The 24,050-nt window shown below is 32.7% G+C and overlaps 2 protein-coding genes across 5 annotated transcripts in view; both read right to left on the bottom strand.

Moving 5' to 3' along the window:
* The window catches only part of LOC113516676 (fibrinogen alpha chain), a 116,541-nt gene extending 109,861 nt beyond the window's left edge, over nucleotides 1-6,680 (bottom strand). The window contains exon 1 of the mRNA XM_026901136.3: nucleotides 6,433-6,680. Within this exon, the coding sequence (XP_026756937.3) occupies nucleotides 6,433-6,596 (164 nt within the window). The 5' untranslated portion in view covers nucleotides 6,597-6,680. The remainder of the gene's footprint in view (nucleotides 1-6,432) is intronic.
* A 4,583-nt stretch (nucleotides 6,681-11,263) lies between these two features.
* On the bottom strand, nucleotides 11,264-16,811 carry LOC113518028 (peroxiredoxin-6-like). Of its 4 annotated transcripts, none has more exons than XM_052896626.1 (5): nucleotides 16,220-16,811; nucleotides 13,727-13,902; nucleotides 13,087-13,288; nucleotides 12,153-12,225; nucleotides 11,264-11,511 (listed from the first exon to the last, which is right to left on the bottom strand). In XM_052896626.1, the coding sequence occupies exons 2-5, from the start codon at nucleotides 13,833-13,835 to the stop codon at nucleotides 11,377-11,379; spliced, it is 519 nt and encodes a 172-aa protein (XP_052752586.1). In that variant the 5' UTR covers nucleotides 13,836-13,902; nucleotides 16,220-16,811; the 3' UTR covers nucleotides 11,264-11,376. The 4 variants fall into 4 exon arrangements, with proteins under 4 accessions (XP_052752586.1, XP_026758582.2, XP_052752585.1 ...); XM_026902781.3 differs by lacking the exon at nucleotides 16,220-16,811 and adding an exon at nucleotides 14,395-14,689; XM_052896625.1 differs by lacking the exon at nucleotides 16,220-16,811 and adding an exon at nucleotides 14,407-14,689.
* Between the last annotated feature and the right edge of the window lie 7,239 nt (nucleotides 16,812-24,050).

The following is a 24,050-nucleotide window of genomic DNA, read 5'->3' as shown; positions in this document are numbered from 1 at the left end:
ACTGAAGTGAGCAGGCGTCGGATATTAACGCTCATAATTAGCGTTAGAACAGCAACAATACAGCCGCGTGACCTTGATCTCGTTTCGAGCGCATACTGCGACTTCGCCGGCCACCTGTGTGTGGACTTTGTAAAAATCGACTATACTCTCGATCAATCGAAAGGCTAAAGAAACAAAACAACCAGCTTACCGTCTCTTAATAGTATGTTAAGTAGCTATAATTACATCCCTCAACCTGTTAATTATGTTAGTTACTCAGAGGCATAACTCCCTCTGCGATTAGTGTCATTTAAGTTGAATGCAGTAGGTCATTTGAAAGTAGACAGTTAAAATAACTGTTGTTATGTCTTCATATTTTCAAATTTGTATATCATGATAAGGTCTAATATTACTGTATGCAATTTAGTTTAATATTAGCGATTATATTTAGCGATCGAAACAGAAGTTTCATCATAGTCTGCCTATCCGCACCTCAGTGCTTATTTAGATTGTCCGCTGTGTATTGGATAAATAATTATTAAGCCAGTATAGTAAAAGGTACCCTTACCGGACACTGCCGCTTTGGTTGCAGCAATTTTATATAATTTTGTCGTAAGACATGCCAGTAAAATGTCACTAAGTGAAACATGGATATCTTGATTTTAATATTAATGGGATTTATCTATAGTAATTATCAATTTAAACATTATAACTTTCGTATTCAATTCGAATTCGTAACGTTTTAAACTTTTTAACAGATATAATTATACATTCTCTTTTTTTTTATTCTGGTCTGTTAAGGATAAGTTTTATCATTATTTTAGTCACTATTTATTTATTAAATAGCATTTCATTTTATTATACAATTATTATTGTTAGATACTATAAAATGCATGTACGTGGGAGACATTTAAAATATATATGAGAGATCTTAATAACATCAATATAACAAAAAATAATAACTTTTACAAATTTTGTCTATTTGTCAGTCTGTGTGTTTATTCTGGCAGCACACAAAAATTATTGCATCAAATTAGATACGGCTTTAATGATTGTATTTCTGAAGTTTTAACTAAAATCTGATGATGAAAATGAATTACTTTTATACTATCTTTTAGATATATTTCAGATTCATTGGTCTCCTAATTTTGTGTAGTTATTATTTAAGAAAATAGGTTAACAAGAGTCTTGCATATTATTTTAACAGGAAATAACTATTAGTCTGTATTATTTTAATTTTAAAGAAACATACAATATATCTAGTTATTTGTTACTAATTAAAAAAAATTCATTGGTAAAGACTTTACTCATGGTTTTCAGCCATGTCCAAAATATATTTTTATTTATACGTGATAATAATTTTTATTGGCACGGGTAGCAATGATAAAGTGCCAAAAAATGCTTAGCCGTAATTTATCTAATGCTACAGTCAAAAGTTCTACATCGACATATTGTATCTTAAAAACTAATATTTGGACAACTGCAAATGAATATTAATGCTTTATCACAATTTTTTTTTTACTGCGAAGGTGGTAAATAAGCATATAGTCCATCTGATAGTGAACTATTTATGATTTTTAAATAAATCGCTTTAATAGTTTTTACACAGTTATATAAAAATGCATAAATTTCTTATAAGAAAAACTCCGTGACTTTGAAGAACAAGCCACTGAAGTGACTTTTTAAATCAGTCACTTTACAATTAAGGCCAACCGGATTGTTTTAATTTCTTAACCAGAGCAGGTATATAGAGGCATTATCTTTATAATTCTCATATTTATTTATGTATGTATTTTTGTTTTATATAGTTTAGCTTCGAACTAACTACTACTCTAAATACACATATAATGTCAAAAAAAAAGAGAAACGCCAAAAATGTTAAACATGATTTTGATTACTAAATATAAAAAAAAATACTCTAAATTCATTCCTTTCCCGTGAGTGTCGTAAAAGGCAACTAATGGAAAGGCGAGGGATGGGCATCAGAGTCCTTCTTAAAACGTCAACAAAGCCTAACTGTAATTGCTAATTCGCCTACTAAACGTGTCAACTGCTGGCTATCCTCTCCTCTCCCTATTCTCAGCATTAGATAGTTAATGACTGATATGATGGTAACGAGTTGTTTAACCCTATCTTTAAAATTAAAATCACAATTTTATATCACAACGGAATCTTAATTTTAAGGATGAATGTAATCTAATATTCTAATATATTTAAGTCTAAATTAATATAAATTAATTTATGATGGTCCCTAAAAAGTTATTTTGCGAAGCTATACTTATAGGTTACTATATCTATGACATTTTTTATATAAAAGTGCTATGTGCACGTATATGTAGTATATTATGTAATATTTATAGAGCTGTTCCTATCCACAGACGATGGGTGCCACTTTTCAATATGTACACTATAACATTGCTTGCTTATCTTTGACTTATTGCTGGCTGTTTCTCCCGCTGATATTGTACTGGAACTAATGGGTCTAAATATAATTAAGTCGATTAAAATATATAGTTACAAAGTGCATCACACTGGTTACATTGAACAAATTATTAGCACGCAAATTCAATACAACCAACATAACAACTATACGTAGGAAGTGAACGTGACCATGATTAGTGTAGTAAGCGATCATTCGTACTATAAGGAACATACAATATCGAATAGAAATCGAATTAGAGGATAATGAATCGGAACAACACGACATATAAAAACAGTACGTGTACTTTGTTTTTCAGATATCGCCTACACATTTAAGACCTGCAAAGTATAAGAATGTTTTTAAATATATAAAGTGCCTATTATAAACTCTAGTTAGTTAGGAACAAAATGACTCCGTGTGATCTATCTTGAAATATTGTATTTTTACTCCATCACCATACGTAATACCAATTTACATTTCAGTAAGTAGATCACACAGTAGATATGCGTATACTGTGTCGCCTTGGCTCTTCTTATATATTACTCCTGAGGGTTAAACATATTAATTTTTCCCAGAGACCAAATGAAACGCAATATTAAATTATAATCGTGAGTTATCGTCAACTTATTACTTATGCCTCTTGTATTTAGAGATTGCACTGACTTTCTTGTCCTTCTGTTTGAAAAACGCGACAATTTATTTTATTCTTTTTGTTCAGTAATATATTATATTATAAACAATATTTATACTCTATAAACAAAAATATATTATAGGTAAATATTAAAAAAGTAAATGCCTACAATGTGTGATTTACGTACAAATTAAAAGCTATTCAATTTCATTTAATTATTAAATGTTTAGACGATTTTAATAATATTGAAAAATATTTACATTTGTAAATAAAGATAAGTATTTATAATGGTCAGTATAAGTAAATGATCAAAATTGAAAATACATTATACATAATAACCTGAAAATACAGCCATAAGAAATAAATTACACAAAGAATAAGTAAAATTGACATTTTAAAGAACGAAGAAGTAAAAAACAAACATTTAAGCCAATCAATAATATTATTGACGCTGATCTGGTATGTTTTATTTCACTAGTAACCGATGTCACAAAAGTTAAAAGTATTGTAGAATAGTTACACAATATGTCTATTGAAACAATGTATAATGTACTCTTTTTTTATAATAAATCATACGCTTGTATCGAATGATTAAAAAAAAATTAATCTCATTTTTAGTGATGCGGTAATTCCAAATCAACAAAAATATAGCATTATATAAGTGAACATTACGGTTATTTTCGAGCCATAATGTGGTTAAATTACTTATAAACAGTTGTTTATAAATTATTTATCCTTTTATGTTATTTATAAACAACAATTACTTATAAAACAATAAAAAATATTTAAATAAGTAACTAATAATGTCTACAGTAGAAATTCTATAAATATTAATTTATTCCTTATTATGACATCGTGTTTATCCCATTATAATTTAGAATCCCCACAACAATATATTTAAGTATTTTTTGATCCCAAAACATATACTTGATCCTTTTACATTATTTTTATAAAAATAAATAATAAACGTTACAGTAAAAAAAAGATACCGTAAGAAAGGAAGCAGATAGTATTATCGGCGGATAGTATAGCGGTTTATTTTTATAAAAATCCCCGAAATAATCCACCTAATAATCTGTGGACTTTCTTCTTGGACTATCCAAAGTTTACGTATATGTATAGGTACGTATAGGCAGTTTTATTAATATTATATAAGTTGATATACTTATGTATGTCCATACTTATATCGACGTATAAACTCAATCATTTAATTAATATAGCAATTTACAAAAAAAAAAACACAAAACTTAAGTAATTACATTAAAAATATCAAATTAATTTAACTACTTCATTATTCCAAAATATTTTAATACGTAACCTTGCATATAAAAATCTTAAATTATTAATAGGTTGAAAAATCATCAACATAATAACGGAATAATATATATACTGAAAATAGGTTTCAAAATAGTGGCATTTTATCAATTTATTAATAATACTCTATTATTATCCAAATTTCACTAAACCTCAACATATTAAAATAAATCTTTCAAGTAATGGTTGGCTATTTACCGCAACGAGCAACAAACCGCCCGCAATTGCAACGTATCTATCAAATAAACAATACAAAACCTACAAATAAAAGAGCAATACGCCTTTGTGAATCGCAAAATTATAACATAGACATCACGACTAACAACTTTCATTTTCTATATACCAACATCTTATCTATTAATGGACGCGACAATCAAAATAATACTTTTCCCACACACAACATACATAATGAAATACAAATGGTTGAATTTCTTTTTAAAAATGTGGAGCACATTAAGTTAGATTGACACGCACTATATCTGAAATGGTATCTCTTAGATATTTAGACATGTATTTTATGAAGAAAGGGGTTAAAATAACTATTTCATAAGACGTTTATACATATTTTGTCATGGTCGGGTGAGTTCTGCGTCCATCTAGAGTCTACGTACCACGCCTGGACACCGCTAGCATCACCCTTGTTATACATAGTACTGGATTTTACGAATCATAAAATTATTCATTTCGTATACCCAAAATAGTTTAGTATTAATCTCGAATTAAGGGCATAACATTAACATAAGTACACTTTCATCGGTGTTTATACAAAATTACTGCTATTTATGATTCGACTTAGGTACAATTCTTATTTCACAAAATAGGTATAATAAAACAGCTCTAGAGCATACCACCAACGCCATCTATAAAATTTATTTTACTAGATAACTGATAAGAACACTTAAATAAACAATATAATAATAATATTTTTATGTAATATACGTAGGCACATACATAGAAACCACCCCGATCAATATAGACATAAGCAAATGAATACAAATATTATGTGGGAATTAAACCCACAATCATTGGAAAGTAAGACAATGTGTTAAACCCCTACACCATTAAGTTTCGTATACTAAGAAAACTTCAAACCAAATTTAAACATATATATAGGTACTCAATAGTGCAAATATTTGTATTGTGCGGAGATTGAACCTGCAACTAATAAGAGATGAGGCAATATGTTAATCTGCTACACCACGAAGGTTACAAATGGCCCGTTCCGATAGCCTTTACATACAATAATTTCCAAATTAGTTATTCATTACCATTTTTAGGCTCCAAATTTCTACTACTACTACTATTACTATTTCTACCTAGTTACTTTATTTACACCAATGTATTGACATTATATATTAAACATAGAAACAAAAAGATGTTGAAATAGTTGTGGTGTATTGCTTAAATTATATGTAAACTGAAATAATATTTATTTATAAACTATTAACTGGGGCACAACATTAACGGACATTTAAACATTTCATTACAGTCACTGAATACTCGCTGTACTTGACAAGTTACACATAAAAGCATGTGAGAGCTTATTTAAATAAGTCACAGCTAGATTATTCATATGAATCATACAAACACTAACACAGTTTTACATCTGTCACAAGTGGGTGGAAAGCTTAAAAGTTCTTAATCTAAGGAAAATAAGATTGAGACATCGGTGCCGCTTGTTAACGTTAGCTTTCAAGCAGAAAACCGACAGTGGTTGACCGATAATCATTATCCACTAATCTTCGGTACAATAGGAAGAGGAGTTATGCCTCCGTTTTCTTATTAAAGTTATTAAGTATTTATTGTCATTATATTTGATAGCAGTAACTTATTTTGAATTTTTATTTTTATAATTATACCAATTTATATAATTATACCTATACAGCTCGAGTCCGATATGCATACCTAATTAGTGAAATATTAAATGCACCGTTTTAGAAAAACATATTAATATTTATACTTATATCTATTAATAATGATTCTCAAGGATTTATTGTCAGCGAAAAATAGTTAATGAAAATATAAAGGTATGGATCATTAAAAACATTTTTTTTTTAGAAAATCAAGCAAGTAATATAGCACTAACCTGTTTCTGACAGAAGATCGTGACGATAGGGTGAGATTCCTTTGCGGCAGCCTGGGCGCCGGGGAGGGCGCAGGCGGCGGTGCCGGCGGCGAAGTTCGGGGCAAGCGGCCGCCGGCCGCCGCCGCTCCGGTCGCTAGCAGCACCACTATCCACCACCTAGACATCACGAAAGCACGGTACGCACGAGCCGCGGCAGACACGCTTTAAAACGTACTGTCACGATAGCGAACGGCTAACTCTCAGCGTAGTATGCGCTCTGAGTGACGTTCACTTTTGTTGTGCCAGTGGCGGGTGCTCGCCCCACTACGATGAAAGTGTGGGCTTTCACTGCAGTCCGCGAGTCGCCGCAGCACAGCATAGTGGCAACATGTTGCCGGCGTGATTACTCAGAAAGACGTCCTTTGCTCTCGTCAAATCTAAGCTGAATTATAGACAGACACCAGGGTAAACTATATAACTTATGCAGCTAGACAATTGGATTGTTTGCTATAGCAAACTCAAGAATGAAAATTGATATCATAGAGACTAGTAGGTTGACAGGTTTTATATAGTTTTAAAGCTAAACTGTGGCTGACCCACAATAAATTTGTGCTTAGGATTTTTTTAATTATTTCATAACAAACATTTCAAGGGAATACGAGTATATGGCAAAATAATTGAAAATTGAAAAAAATTGGCAAATATTTTATTGAAAATCATCAAATGCAGTTAACATTGGCAACAAACATGAATAGCACTATTGATTTTACAGAATATATTTTGATTCCGATGTCACCTTCTTACCCTAAACCGGATTGTCAACACCTGCGTTACCTCCATGCGTTCATAGGCTACAGTAATTCCATTTACCATCAGACGGGACATATGCTTGTTTCCCACCGTAGTTCTATAAAAAACCGCTATGCCGGAAAACTATGATGTTATGCCTCCCGACCTTGTAATTTTATATTTCAATCTCAACCTTCAAACCGAAAGACAGCTATATAAGAATAGCTGATTTACAAAAAATACATGAATGAGTTAGATAACCATGCAGATGATTTTCAACCGACTTCTTTAAGAAGAAGGTTCTCAATTTAGTAGCATTTTTTTATATTTGTTACCTAATAACTGTATCAGTTTTAAACCGATTTGGAAAATTCTTTATCTGACTGGATATTCTTATAGCTTAGTACAATAGAAATTTTATAGAAATCGGTTCAATAGTTTAGTATTTACATCAAAATAACTGGTTTACAATCTGCTGGTTACACAATATTTAATTATTATACTAAATCTTCCTCTGATAAATATTTTTAATATCTAAAGAATATTTAAAAACCAATAGGTATCTATTGTTTCATATAATGGAGATCTTATCTACGCTAAGATATAAAGAGTAACATAGATAAAATTGAATAATTTTATTCACAGTCGAAATATGAACTCAATTTTAAAGTAAAATAGTGTATTTAAATTTAAAAATATATATTTTAATTTAGAAACTAATAAAACTAAACTAATGATCACTAAACTAATGAACCACGTTCGCATGAGTACATAGAATTTTCAAAAATAATGTTACTTGCTGATAATTCGTTGTTGAATTTTCGCTGATTGTTCGTTTTTTAATTTATCCATTACAAACAATCAAATTCTTTCTCTTTATAATATTATGTATTATCATTTAATATTTGTATAGTAAAATAGTTTACAGTATGTGGTAACCCACATACTGTAAATTTCATGAGTAAGTACCTACTAAAAAAACTGTTACGCACTTTTCACCTCGGCCCATCAATTTACTTCACTATAAATCTTAACTTTGATAAAATTTCTAGTAAAGAATAAGTTAAGTTTAAATAAATCATTATTATAAACTATAACTATAACCCTTCTTTTATTAATTTTTCATATCCAATCTAAACCTCCATAGACTATAGATTAATGAACTATTTGATTAACGATGTCTCCAGCTAATAATCGACTACAACTAAAAATAAATACATAAAACAGAGAATAATAAACATAAGAGTATTTAGAGGTGGGGAGAGGAGCGGGGGGAGAGAACCATTTCAAATAAATAATCCTAAATACACTAATACCTTTAAAATCTAAATACTTAATAATAATATGAAAATGAAAAAACTGCAGTAGTATCAATAACAGTAACCACATAGTCTAACCTTGTTTACCAATCTACAACAAAAGACCCGGAATTCAGTTTAGCCACAAGGTTTTGTATGTTAAAAGCCCATTGAATTTTACTCTCAAGAATAATAACAAAACTTACGGAGCATCATAAATAATTTAAACTTTTTAGGTTGCATTTAAATTGATATTGAGAATCGAACTATTTTTTACACCACTGGCTTGGCAAACAAGCATACGGCCCACCGGATGATAAATAGTTATCGTAGCCTATGAACGCCTGCAATACCAGGGGCGCGCGGGTTGCCGACCCTGAAGAAAACTTGGGAAAACTTCGACAGGGAGCTCATTCCATAACCTGAGTGTTCGTGGGAGAAAATATATCTGAAACCGCGTTGTACGCGACCATTTAGGCTGTAGGATATAAGGGTGAACTCTCTGTTGATAGCGAGCCGTATGATATTAGAAAGTGGCCGTGGGCATCATATTGAACAATTCCTCTAAGTACAATCCGTTGTACAAGCGGTAGAACACGCAGAGTGAGGCAAAATCTCTCCTAAGACTTGAAGGTTCGATACCGCTTGTAAGCTTGGGATCATTGACAATTCTCATAGCTCGACATTGCACCGAGTCTAAGGGTTTAAGTTGGTATTTAGGTTTCATGGCCATATCTCATTAAAAAGGACTCGGCGAAATGCTACTAAGCTATCCTTTGCATTATTTGTAATCTCAATAGTAAATAACTTTTGTCATACATATTTTTAAATAATTTCAATAAAAAGATTCGAAATTATGATAGTTATTATTATTAATAGAGAATTTAGGAAACAAACTTTTCTGAACTGACTCAGATCTGAATATTCAGAGTTGTCTTCAGACTTTTGTTAATTGGTTCCTCGTAACAAAAGCTATCTTAGAGACTAAGCAATAGCGTGTATGTGTGTGTTTTTTTATACAACTTAGAATGGCAAGCACCCCCGTGGTACTCCCCATGCGTTGCCATTCCTGAGGACTCAGGTGTCATTCCTCTGTACCCTGTAAATTCACTGCCCTATAGCACCCTTCAAACCGAAATAGCTATGCAAACACAACTGCTTCACGGTAGAAACACGAATGGGACAGAAATGTTCAAGTAAACGACTTTTGTACAGTTTCGCTCCTCTGTGTGGTACTTATAAAAGACTAGCGGCCCGTCCCGGCTTCGCACGGGTGGACATTTTTACAACATTTTACATTTTTATCTGTACCTACCTAGTTACCTATTTCATAGAAGTGCCCGCCCCCACCTGCCCCTCTTCCGCACCACTAAAATAGGTACGAATAACATGTACAACGCGACAGCATTATTTTATCTATTTCTATAAATTATTAAATTCGTAATATCTATTGAATGGAATGGCCGATTTGAACAATATGTTTAAAAATATAAACACAAAGCAATAATTATCGCTGACAATTTGCTTTAATTGAATCACGTTCAAAATAAAATGATCGCATGAATGACATAACAACATGCTTGTATTGTCAACACTGAATAAGTTTCAATTTGACAGCACAATCCCCATCTTAAAAAAGTTTGAATTTGACACAAAAACCCCTATTAACAGAATTATCCGCCATTTATTAAATTCATTTGTTACAAAAAATGTAATAAATGAAGAACCGCTCGACTGATTTTGTGCAAACTTCACATAAACCATCTACTAAATAGTCCGAACAAAGCCTAAACATTTGGTTTGATTAGGTGAGTTCTTGAGTTATAAAATTACAACGAAAAGTGGCATTAATTTTTATATATATAGATAAAGGAATATAAAAGATAGCTGTCTAATATAGCTATTTTGCAGCTCTGCTAAAAACTTGTATTAGCCGCCCTTTGTAATAAAATTATTTTTTTTACAACACAAGGGGCAGTAATTACATTAAAAATATCAAATTAACTACTTTTTTTTTACAACGCACGGGGCAAACTGGAATGGGGCTCACCTGATGGTAAGTAACTGCCGCCGTCCATGATCACCCACAACACCAGCGGCATTGTAGGTGTGCTGCCGGCCTTTTAAAAAGGAATATTCTCTTTTCTTGAAAGTTATGTTGTATCGATTCGGAAATACTGCTGCTGGAAGTTTTTTGACTTTGAATGCGGACTAACGGAAGGAGTTCGTACTGTGCTGCTCGCTTCTGTCCATAGGTGAGAACAGTATAATAATATAATTTCATCATTTCAACCGTTAACTGTCCACTGCTGAATATAAGTCTTCCCCATAAGGGGTTTTACAAGTAGTTGTCACATTTGGCAACTACTTGGATAAAGCTGCCCATACCTCTACCATTACATTCCTTTAGTCGCCACTTAGGACACCCGCAGATAATATTTAATTAATTGTATTGTCATATATGCCTGATATATGGGTAGGCTGTGTTTTCCTTTAAGACGTTAATAACATCTTATGAAAAATTGTAATGTACAGCTCACAATAAATATTTATTCTATTCTATTCTAAAAGGAATATTCTATGCCAGGACTAACAGACTAATTACTGTAACGAATTAATATCAGATAATTTATTTTACTGCTCAGCATTGGCCTCATTAGAACATCCTTAGATTGGAGTCTGTAAACAGTAACTATTTATAATTTTCTTGCATTATTTACTAAATAGACCACACAAAGACATAGGAATATGAAAAACACTACAAATTAAAATTAACTTGTTTATTTTAAAAAAATACAATGAAATAAGGTACATGCGGTACAATTTATAACAGTATTATTATATCAAAATCATATCATAGTATCATCATATAAAAATTTTATATCTTTGGGCAGGAAGTCTTCTTCAGGTAATTCTTGCCCGAGGGAAGGGGTACCACTGTGACCCCTTGTGGGAAAACTTTGGTCACCTGGTCTTCAGGTAAAGTCGGCAGCACCATACAGTCATCTCCCATCTGAAAGTAATATAGCATTAAAAAGTTTGATGATTATGAATTAAATAATTTTCTGCAGAGATGTTTTAAACTTATGTATTGTATTGATAACATAAAAAAATAAATTGTTAACAAATTTAAAAATGATAATTTGTGGGGAGGAATTGTTAATAAGCGGAGTAACAATCATACACACTATACTGTCTGGTTAATTACCATATTAATGTGATCATCGTGATAATTTCTTTAAATAAGAGGAAATTATAGATTGGATACAATGTAAAAATTATAATTATGCAAACATTATACGCAATTTTTTTGAAACAAATTTTGGAACCAGATTTATCTTCTACTATTTATATGAAGTCAGTAACTGCATAGTTGTCAGTATTGCCATTTATTAATTTGAAGCCCATAATTGACTCCGTGTAAATCAGCACTAAAGCTAGAGTGAAATATATTCATGTTTCATTATCATCAATCAATTGTAGCAATCTCTTGATTGTCTTTGTTTAGGATAAACTGTCCTATCCTAATTGAATAGAATAGCTTGGTTCGGAAAAGTAATAATAACGTAGAAAAGGCCAAAATCCTCCCTTTATAAGAGAAACCTAGGCCCAGGAACTAATATTAACAAAATTAAAATAAACATAAAACCTAACCTTCCAATCTACGGGGGTAGCGACCTTGGCTTTATCAGTCAGTTGCAAAGAATCCAGTACACGCAATATCTCACTGAAAAAAAAGAAAATTAAAACAAATTTAATAGAAATAATATAATCTCACTAATTAAAAATGTTTTATTATAAAAATTAAAAACAAGAATAGATCTATTTTAGTATTCATAGTATTCTGTGTTATACAACAAATTTACATGATATATAAACTATATTATATTAAGTACCTAAGAATTATATTTATATTGAAAATCAAAATAGCATAAAAAGGGTAAAATCGTTATAAATAATGAAGTTAACTCTAACACCCATAAGTTAACACCTATAGATTAAATATCATCATTAGTCATTGCTGAGGACTAGCTCTGTCCTTCATAATATAACATTGGTTCATAACGAGTGATATATTAAAAATCCAATAGTTATCACCACAATACCCTATACTATAGTAATAAATAGAAAAAATATTTATACCAAGATGTGAAGTAACTGTCTATTGTGTCAATACATTTTTTGTTACAATACTGGCAGGCATAGCTTCTGAATATGACCTCTTAAATTAATAAAAATATTCAAACCAATTAGACACTGATAATACAAGTACAAAATTATAATACATTACATCACATCATAATACAGATTTATAATACTTGATACCTCCAGATTTTACTAACCATTTTTAATACAACAATCAGTTTTACCACTGTATAATGTTGTTACCACTATCTGTATTCTATATAGACTCCACTTTGTTTTTTTTTTTTTTTTATTTGCATAATCTACATAAGTCATCTCATAAATCTATTTAAGATACTGATGAGTTTAGTCTTTTTTTGTGGTAAATTCCTAATTTGAAAAAGTGACAAAATAAGTTTATAGGAGGTTTTAGTCTTTTGAATACAAGGGTAATAATACTTACTCAAAGTTTCTTCCAGTAGTAGCAGGATATAAAAAAGACAGGCGAAATTTCTTGTTGGGATCCACAATGAAAACAGCACGAGCCGTTAGTGGTATTCCAGCTGGATCCAACTCATCCATATCCATCATCTCTAACTTTCTTGCAAGTGCACGGTCATTGTCAGCAATAATTGGATATGGAAACTTATATTCTTCATTGTAACCTGAAATACAATTTTTACACCATACCATGTCTGAATATTTTCCTTTATTCTATTAATATTACACTATATATCGGATTAAACAATCATCATCTTCATATCAGCCTTCTCTTCTATCCTCTGCTAAACATAGGCTTCTTCCAAAAAGTTTAATTAAACAGTTAAATAATGTAAAATATATTTTCATATTTCTAAAGTACCAAGCAGAATTTTGAGCATAGCCAAAAACTGTGTTTGAAAACGCCTTCATAATCCATGGCCACTATAGAAAAAAATTGCTGTGATTGCAGCATAGAATGGGTCACTCCTTCCTTTCCCATTAATGTCATAAGAGGCAACTAAGAAAATAATTCATCCTCTATTCATATTTAGTAGTGAAATTTTGCAAGCGTTCTGTAAAAATTTTAAAATACAATAATCTAAAACAAACAAGTACAATACCTCCATAACATTTGATATCCTTGCACCATTCTGTATGAGAAGATATAGAGTCACATGATAAGCCAATAACTTTTACATTGCGCTTTTTGAACTCCGGTAATAAATTCATTACTCGAGCAAGCTCTGTTGTACATACAGGTGTAAAATCAGAGGGATGGGAGAACAGGATACCCCATCTGTAAGTAAATATATTCTTTTTATTAAAATAATTTCACTTCCACACATAGATGTACTTATAAAAGATCTCAAAAGATTGAGCAATAGAAAAAGAACATGTGTTTCAAGTTAAAGATATTATTAATAACTATATAAATAATTACATATTATTAATAACTAACCACCTAACAACACCTAGTTTCACACAGGTGTAAATTGTATACAATAATTTAATGAAAAATATACACCTAAATGATTCATAAGTTCCCTTAACATAGATGGTTAAATGGTTTATACTACTTATTAAAAAGATAAACTGGCTATTGTATATATTACAAGATGTGAAGGAGAATACTAAACTACGAGGCATTAGCACCAGTTTCAGTATAAAACCTGGCGTGAATATATTTAGAACGTTATAATTGTAAGAAAGAATCAAGTATATCAGTATAGTAAAATATTGCATATATTATACAAAATATAACATTAAACACGAATAAAAATACGCTTACGAGTCTCCTAACCAATCATGAAAGACTATTTCTCCCTCCGTAGTACTTGCTGTAAAATTAGGAAAAACATCTCCCAGGAGTAACATTTTAGGTTACAGGTATAAAAATTTTTGCAATAAATCGTTCTGACACTTCAACACAATTCCTATTTTTGAAGAAAAATTTGCAAATTCTTGTTTTAAATTTTTTTTTACTTAAAAAGAGGTTTATTAATTAAATATTAGACATTATCATTTCAAATGTTTTTGATGACGGCGGTATTAAGTATTTACACATACATAAACTAGCTAATCTGTGGTTCTGTGAGTTGAACTACAGATTACAGAAACTATACAAAGAATAATAAATAGTATTATATGCAAAGATTTTAGATTGTATTCGATTTTGATTCTGTATTTTCCTAAGAACAAGTATTTGAATTTAGTACGGTTGTACAGCCAATAAAACCAAGTTGAATATATTTTGAAAAATATGACTTCTACGGACTATTAAAAAAACAGATACAGTTTTATATGTCTATCCCTCTGTAACGCATTGGTAATGTTATAAATACAATTAGCAATACACTACATGGATTATATGTTCCATCTATTCAATTCCCAAATCTTTGTTTTCCCCGTCAATAAAAAAGGCAAAATGACTGGACCTATACAGCCTTTGTTTTTAGTTAATTTCTGGTATTATTTTTTTTTAGTTTTCTCAGTCTTCTTAGAACGTTGAAATTACATTCCCGTATATGGGCCTAAGAACAAGGAATTATATAGATGAAATGATAAAAATGTGAATCATATGATTGCTTTCTTTCTTCTTATGCAAATATAATTAGTAAAAAGAGAACGAAAGATATACCATCAGTTGCTATTTTTCTCAATTCATAGCAGGGTAGTGTATAGAAATGTTTGATATGTCAATTATTTGTCAATAACAATTTTTACATTACTAGATTATATATTCAACACAGTTTATGTAGAAAGTATGCAAACAAGTTATATCTGAATTTGGTAGGGTTATACTGTCGTATAACATTTTCTGTACATTAGCCTGCTATGAACTGATAATTTTATCACTCCTATGTAATTCCTTGTTCTTAGAAATAAACTTATATGTTTTTTTTTTTTTTTTTTTTAACAAACTGAGGGTGGAGCGCGAGATTACAAACTTTTGTAAATATTCATTACTGAATTTGTTAAAAGTATCAAGCGCTGCAATGCAAAATATTAAGAGGTAAAAAAAGAAATTATTGAAAACCCGTACTTCATTAGCCGAACAAGGTATACGTAGGAGAGCAATTTATTTTCATTTTATGCAAATGCTCTTTAAATCTAACATGACCGATTCTCAGGCAGCATAAATTTGTATAAAGTCTCTCTCTCAATTTTCCTTGATATAATTTCTTACTGAATTTCTTTGTACCCTATTCCCTTAATTTTAATTAAATTTTCTTACTGTTGTAACCCACTGCTTACATAAACTTGGAACATGTAGTTGTGGCTACTCAACGTTCAAAAACCAACAGAACATCGCGGTCGCTTTGTAAAGCCTGTGAAGATCACAGAAACCTTCTGTGCAGAAGCACAGCCAAGCTCCGCCCAGGAGGGCGAAGCTTGGCTGCCTATAATTGTTTCATTGCGACAGATAATCGTAGCCATATATTATTTTGAGATTTAGGAATAATGACAATTGTAAGAATTACTAAAGTTAAAGTGTGTTGGGCTAATGACTACATCAAAATTAACTGAATATATAGTACTAAATATATAGCACTAAATAGAGATTTTGGTCATCTCTATTTAGTACTTTCAGTATATATATAACTGCCACTAACCTGAGTTAACCTGAGTCCAGACTAGGGCTCCTTCTTCGATGTACAGGAATTGCTGCAAGCTGCCACCAGCTCAGTTGACGTGATTGGTCACCAAAGCTTAGTTGATCACGGCAGGAAAACATCACTTCACATAGGCATTAGCAGTTATCTCAAGTGTGCTTGGAGAATAATTCACATTAATATTTCACCATCTGAACAACGATACTAAAAAAAGTATCGAAGCTGAAAATTGTGTGCTTGATCCGTTGATCGCCATGTATCGGCCCAAAAGCGATAGTACATTACATATTAACAAGGCATAGTGACATTACAGTGTGGATAGTGGTGACAGTGGTGCCCTCAACTCACGCAGTAGTCGGATCCCATTGGCCGAATCACAAAATCAGCAAGTGTCACAATTACACCTAGATGGCGCTAGTGGAAGTTTTGAATGATGCCTTTGAGATATATTATATATAAAATATATTATTATTATATATTGAGTACCTTATCTGTGCATCTATGATAAATTTATTTATGTTATACAGTAAATTATAAGCGAGCGGCTTACCACGCTCACTAACTTAGGAGTTCTCTGAACTTTTAAATTAGTATGTAGATATGTGATTTTTCTGTATTAAATAATACATTCTATACAATTTTCTTACAGCTTCTCAAAAGTTGACTAAGAGATCTCTTTATGGGATAAGACCGCCATTGTATATTAAATTTTTTAATGTATATATATTATTGAATAGATAAAGGTACTCGTATAATGCCTTTATTGATGCGACTCTAATAAAATTATTAGTATCAAAGTGAACCTTAGTGATCACATCTACTGACCAACTCAACTGCCGAGTTTTTCCCAAGAGACTACAGCATGGAGTTCTTCAAAACGGGGGTAAACAGGTTTCTTCAGGGTCGGCAACGCACGCGTAATTCCTCTGGTATTGCAGGTGTTCATAGGCTACGGTAACCACTTACCATCAGGTAGGCCGTATGCTTGTTTACCACCTCAGTGGTATAAAAAAAGCTATAATTTCATCATAAAAAATGATAGATATTTTTCTTTATTAAATTTATGAACTTTTATTAACTGCTTAAATAAATACGCTAACAGAAATTCTCTTGTTATTATGGAATGAGCAATAATAACCGTGCAACTACAATTTATGTAACTTACAATTAAAACAAATTAATTTCAAACACACAAATTATAACAAAAGGATCGATTTTAATATTGTTGAGTACATCACTAGCAACCTTAGGCACCGCGATTCCCGCGCTAACGCCGTCGCGCAGACATTATCAGTCGTCCAGCCAGTGGCTTATAATATTTATTTGCTTTTTGGCTTATATGCCACGGTTCAAATCACACATGACTTGCAAATAATTAATCAGATTGACATAACTATTATATACCTCAATAACTAGAGTGACTTATTATTATTTTTATGATATTTTAAATTTTTGTTTATTTTGTTTAAATTGACATTAATGCATGTATGTTAGCTACCTCTCAATATAATTTTGCTACACCCAAACAGGGTTTCATGTACTTACTCATCATAAGAACATTATAACAACTTTATATTATGTACATGAATGCATTATAATAATAAATAAAAAAAAAATTTTTGTTCGCTAGAACTCCGCTGCGGCATAGTCAGTAACCGTGTTCGTGTGTATTGTGATACCTATTTCCGTGTAAATAAGTAACTTTTTTATCATCAAAACACGCAACGACCCACACCTGGCTCGGCCCCAGGATATGTGAAAACTCCTAACTGGTGAGTTCCCCGCCCGGAGTTAGCTACAATAAATATTAATTTCAGATTTTTAAGGGATGTAGCATCTTAATCAAAGATATTAGCTCTTGTGTGAGGTGTACGACGGACTTCTCATCAGGCACAGTGGACCATCGTCCATGTATAGCCAAGTATTAATTTCATCTGTAATTTCAAAATATTCAGAACGTCATCAGCCAATTGCCGTGCTACGCACATTGCCAAATATGAGCTTGACTTCGAACGGAAAGCGATAAATTAAAATATTTTAACCACATGATTATTATCAAATGGAAATAAAATTATTTTATAATATTCGATCCTTGCGTGATATTCCGATCTGCAAATACAATTGCCTTATGTCAGACATCATAACAACTGCGAACAACATGAAATCTATCAATAACATCTTTCTTTGGATCGATCTTTGGTTGGATAAATATGTGTAGATTTGTTTATTTTTGTTTTAAATAATTTTGTGTTGTTGATTTTGTCGCTTTCCCCCTGAGTTGTCTTGTGTCCGGTTTAGTGGTATTATTATTTTTTATATGACCCATCTTCATTACTATATGATAGTAGACACGGGGACCCACTCGATAGTGGAGGAATTCTTTTCGTATTCCCTAGTATGTAAAGTTTTCACAGGCACCGAATGGACCAGTGAGCAGTAGAAATGGCAAGCGTCTGACAATTCAACACATTTAAAAGAAAAAACAAAATCATCAACCGACTCTATACAGTCGGTATACACAGGTTTTGAAAACAATGCACAATTCAAATATAGAGTGACCGACTCGGGCCCATTCTCTGTTCGTATTAGTGGAGTGATGACAGGTTATTTCTACAGTAGTAGACAAGTCCCATTTACTACTATAATATTATCCTTTGAAGGACAAGTTCTCCCTGAGAAACTCTATTATTTGAATACTTCCTTCTCCAAGGTACCCTACAATTTTCCAATTATCTAATGTCACAATTGGTGCACATTTAAACAACTTCGCTCATAATGCAGATCTAAACATGGGTGCTGTCACTGTAGTTTCCAATACCTAGGGATAAGTAATAAAAAAAGAATTTGAATCATTAGTGTGTTATGAAATAATAATAATAAATAAGCTAAGTCCGGTATATATAAATAGTTCTCGATCATACTAGGAAATAGTATTAAAATAGTCGTCTTTGACCAAAACACCAGCCACATGGAAACTTCCTGCCTCCATGCGAACATATGTTGATATAACATCAACACAACCAAATACCCGCCTATCCTTATACTATGAACAGTCTCCTTCACCTTCTCCGTTCTCTTTTCTTCCTACAAGTTTTTATGTTATTTTAAATTAGTTAATATGGAATTTGTTTAGTGTTATCAGTACAATATATAAGTTTAAAACATGTCTACTGAAAATCATTTAATTCATAATCTTGAAATATTTTAAATCTGTATTACTTTCAGACAGGAAATGACTGTATGGTGCTGCCGACTATACCTGAAGATCAGGTGACCAAAATTCTCACGAGGTCCCACGATTGTCCCACTTGCCTCTGGAAAGAACTATCTGAAGAAGACATCCTACCCAAAGGTTTTTGAAAATATACGCCGATGTACGCCAGCGAGTACTTGGATTTCCCGATTAGTTCAACGCCGTTTAATAGTTCAACGAAAGAATAATCGACGGACCATTGGTTGGGGGTAAACTTATGTAGTACGCCCAGGCAGAGGCAAAGTAAATAGTTAATCACCCAAGCTTTTCAAAACTAGAGGAGTGAAAGGAAGGACACGAGCCCAGGGCCGTTTCATCCCGGCGATCAGAGCGGCTAACCACCAAGCACCAAAGGGCCGGGATGACGAAAGCGGTGCGGTCCCACCTTCTAACAACATACTCCTGGATGAATATCCAGGGTATTATAATGTTATGATTCAAATAAAATGTAATTAGAGAAAAATATGAGATACAATAAGCAAGAGTTGGTTGCGTTAGCATCGCAAACTTCTAATAAGTTTGATTGAAAAGGCGTGTTAGTGTTAAAAGAACGTAAGGATGGATGGGTTCTTTCGAAGATCTGAAGGATGTTCAGTGCGTTAGTTTCGTGTTAGAGGAAATTTGCTGTTCTATTTAAAAGGCCCAGAGTCATGTTATGAGCCTACGAGAGTTATAGTTTTAGGGAATCATCAAGTAAAATTGCAACCCCAGGATGAGAATGGACATTGGTCATTTCAAATTGTGAAAAAAGAATATGTCGTCGAAAGCACCAGTGTCAACAATGAAACTGATAATAGAATACAAAAACCTCAAATAACAAGTGATACTGAAGAAACGAGAGATATGTTTTCGGAAACAGGTCAATCTAATGAGAACCTGATTAGGAACAAGATCATTTGAGGAAGACTTCCCGCCCAAAGATACACGTACTTTAACATTCGCTAATGTACGACATTGAGTACTTGGATTTCTCGAATAGTTACTATATAACATGTTATATAATACAACAATAAAATACATATCATAAATTGTTATCTTTCAAAATATTTATTTAATTTACAATTTTTTTAATCTATGCTCCGCCATTTATTCTCTCCGTTTAGCGTAACGATTGACTGGTAGAGAATGCCATCAGGCATTAAGTCCGCCCTGTAGACATTTTCTAAAGTGTGCAAAAGTATAAATAAATAAAATGTACCGCATGTTGTTCCATTGCCTTTTTTAAAATACATGTTTATTTTAACTTATTGATAGAGGGATCGCTACTCTCCTGGCTCGTGAAGAGGATTGTCGCAGTGTGTTGCGGGGGACGTCGGTGCGGGAGAAATCCACCGTAACTCCTTCCGCTTGGAGATCTGCTGGATCCGTGACCCTATAGAGGCCATCAAGGTCACCACTGCGGTGCACGTCCGCCTTGGATGGGCTAGGCACAATTAAAGCTGCTGCGACAGAAGCCAGCCGCTTTACAAAGCCGAAAGAATTAAGGGACAGACACGAACCAAGGGCCATCTTCAATATATAATCGTCGAATTATATGCAAATTTCTTACTTGCATTAGAATTTTTAAAATCTAGTAACAATACTGTCATAAAAATCTTTAGGCGTTTTTACTTTTATGGAAATTAATCAGCGGAAAGTAATGTTTTTATAAATAAATAATGTTTAATCGCATAGATTTGTTGTGACCGTTAAATTAATATACCATATTTGTACCGATTCCGGGTATTGTAATATTATTATTCAAATAAGATGCAATTAGAGAAAAATAAAAGATACAATAAGCAAGAGTTGGTTACGTTAGCATCGCTAACTTCTAATAAGTTTGATCAAGAAGGCGTGTTAGTGTTAAAAGAACGTTAGGATGGATGGGTTCTTTCGAAGATCTGAAGGATGTTTAGCGCGCTGGTTTCGTCTTAGAAGAAATTTGCTGTTCTACTTAAAGGGGTCAGAGTCATGTTATGAGTTATAATTTTAGAGAATCACCAAGTTAAATTACAATCGCAGGATGAGAACGAACATTGGTCATTTCAATTGTCACTTTAGTTCCCCATATCTAAGGATAAAAAATAAAAAAAAGATGATCAATTATTAGTGTGTTACAAAATAATAATAATCACTAAGCTAAATCCAATATATGGAGACCTGCTGTCCGCCTTGAAAGGGCATAGGCATGGTTAAAGCAGCTGCGACAAAGGCCAGCTGCTTTATAAAGCCGAAAGAACGAAGGGACGGATACGAACCAAGGGCCATCCCATCCCGACGATTACAGAGATTTGCCGTCAATCGCCAAAGGGCGGCGTAGGCGCGATCGCACCCTGTGACAACAAAGCCATGGGAAGTCGCGGATGTGTCTTTACGTGTTTCCCCTGCCCCAGATCTGAGTCGAGGTCCGCGCCGGCAAGCAAGCCGATGCTGCTGGGGTCGCTGTAGTATTCAAACGGGAACCAATGATTCAGCATATGGTACGACGAAGAACACCGTAGCGGTTTGAACCGGTAGGAGTCCGACAATACCCGTACTACTCCCCTGGAGCGTATAGCTGTGCATGATGCATTTCTCAACGTTAAAAAAAGGTACGGTTCAATTCTGCTTGCTATTTCAGAAAATATATTACACATCGTTTAATTTGATATATCGTGTAATACAGAGTGTAAAACAGAATGAAATGTCCAGATGAGCATGGTGAAAAAATTGTATTTCAGGTTATAATGAAGACGATATTTTTCCATATTCAGTTATTGAAGACAAGGACCGCGCACTCGCATAAAAGTTAAAGATTATGGATATGGATAAGTTGCATCCAGCTGGGCTGCTGCTAAGAGCTCGTGCTATTGTCATTATGGTTCCCAACAACAAGTCCTCTAGTCTTTCTTATATCCTCCTATTACTGGAAGAAACTTTGAGTTAGCGTTATTACGCCCGTATTCTTAAAGGTTATAGTGTCTTAGGAACTTATTTGGTCACTTTTTCAAATTGGAAATTTACCCCAACAACGAACCACACCGTAACAATATGCTCTTGGATGAATATTTTCAATATGTAATCGTTGAATTATATGCAAATTTCTTACTTGCATCAGAATTTTTAAAATCTAGTAACAAATAAAGTAATAAATGAAAATCTTTAGGCTTATTTATTTTTATGGAAATGAATCAGTGGAAAGTAATGTTACTATAAATAAACAATGTTTAATCGCATAGATTTATTGTGACCGTTAAATTAATATACTGCATTTGTACTGACTCCAAGAATTGTAATATTATTATTCAAATAAAATGTAATTAGAGAAAAATTAAAGATACAATAAGCAAGAGTTGGTTACGTTAGCATCGCTAACTTCTAATAAGTTTGATCGAGAAGGCGTGTTAGTGTTAAAAGAACGTTAGGATGGATGGGTTCTTTTGAAGATCTGAAGGATGTTCAGTGCGCTGGTTTCGTTTTAGAAGAAATTTGCTGTTCTACTTAAAGGAACCAGAGTCATGTTATGAGTCTATGGGAGTTATAAGTTTAGAGAATCACCAAGTAAAATTGCAATCGCAGGATGAGAACGAACATTGGTCATTTCAAATTGTTACTGTAGTTCCCAATACCTAAAGATAAGTTAGTGTGTTAGGAAATAATAATAATTACTAAGCTAAGTCCAGTATATACAGTTCTCGATCATATAAGGAAATAGCATTAAAATAGTCGTCTTTGAACAAAACATTAGCCACAAGGAAACTTCCCTCAAGATGTCTCCAAGAAAACATATGTTGATATAACATCAACATAACCAAATAGCCACCTATCTCAGGTCCTCTATCCCTATACTACGAACACTTTCCTTCTTCCTTCTCTTTCCTCCCTACAAGTTTTTATGTTATTTTAAATTAGTTAATATGGAATTTCTTTAGTGTTATCAGTACAATATATAAGTTTAAAACATGTCTACTGAAAATTATTTAATTCATAATCTTGAAATATTTTAAATCTGTATTACTTTCAGACGGGAAATAACTATATGGTGCTGCTGAATATACCTGAAGCTCAGGTGACCAAAATTGCCACGAGGTCCCACGGTTGTCCCGCTTGCCCCTAGAAAGAACTATCTGAAGAAGACATCCTACCCAAAGGTTTTTGAAAATATATGCCGATGTACGCCTGCGAGTACTTGGATTTCTCGATTAGTTCAACGCCGTTTAATAGTTCAACGAAAGAATAATCGACGGACCATTGGTTGGGGGTAAACTTATGTAGTACGGCCAGACAGAGGCAGAAGAAATGGTTAATCGCCCAAGCTTTTAAAAACTAGAGGAGCGAAAGGAAGGACACGAGCCAAGGGCCGTTTCATCCCGGAGATCAGAGAGGCTAACCACCAAGCACCAAAGGGCCGGGATGACGAAAGCGGCGCGGTCCCACCCTCTAACAACATAACCCTGGATGAATATTTTCAATACTGCAATTGTGCCAAATCCGAATATTATAATGTTATTATCCAAATAAAATGTAATCAGAGGAAAATATGAGATATAATAAGCAAGAGTTGGTTGCGTTAGCATCGCAAACTTCTAATAAGTTTGATTGAAAAAGCGTTAGTGT

This window comes from Galleria mellonella, unplaced genomic scaffold (assembly GCF_026898425.1).
Source record: "Galleria mellonella isolate WM207_F2 unplaced genomic scaffold, CSIRO_AGI_GalMel_v1 utg33, whole genome shotgun sequence".
Lineage (NCBI taxonomy): Eukaryota > Metazoa > Arthropoda > Insecta > Lepidoptera > Pyralidae > Galleria > Galleria mellonella.
The sequence above is the reverse complement of the archived record's forward strand: the minus strand, read 5'-3'. Positions and strand labels throughout refer to the sequence as shown.

What these genes read in the sequence shown, in the direction of transcription:
- LOC113518028 (XM_052896624.1), bottom strand. Translation starts at nt 14,252, where the DNA reads ATGCCTCGTAGTTTAGTATTCTCCTTCACATCTTGTAATATATACAAT. An exon ending in GGATATCAAATGTTATGGAG is followed by an intron (nt 13,289 to 13,726) that starts GTATTGTACTTG and finishes ATTGTATTTCAG; the next exon opens with GTTACAATGAAGAATATAAG. An exon ending in ACTACTGGAAGAAACTTTGA is followed by an intron (nt 12,226 to 13,086) that starts GTAAGTATTATT and finishes CTTTTTTTTCAG; the next exon opens with TGAGATATTGCGTGTACTGG.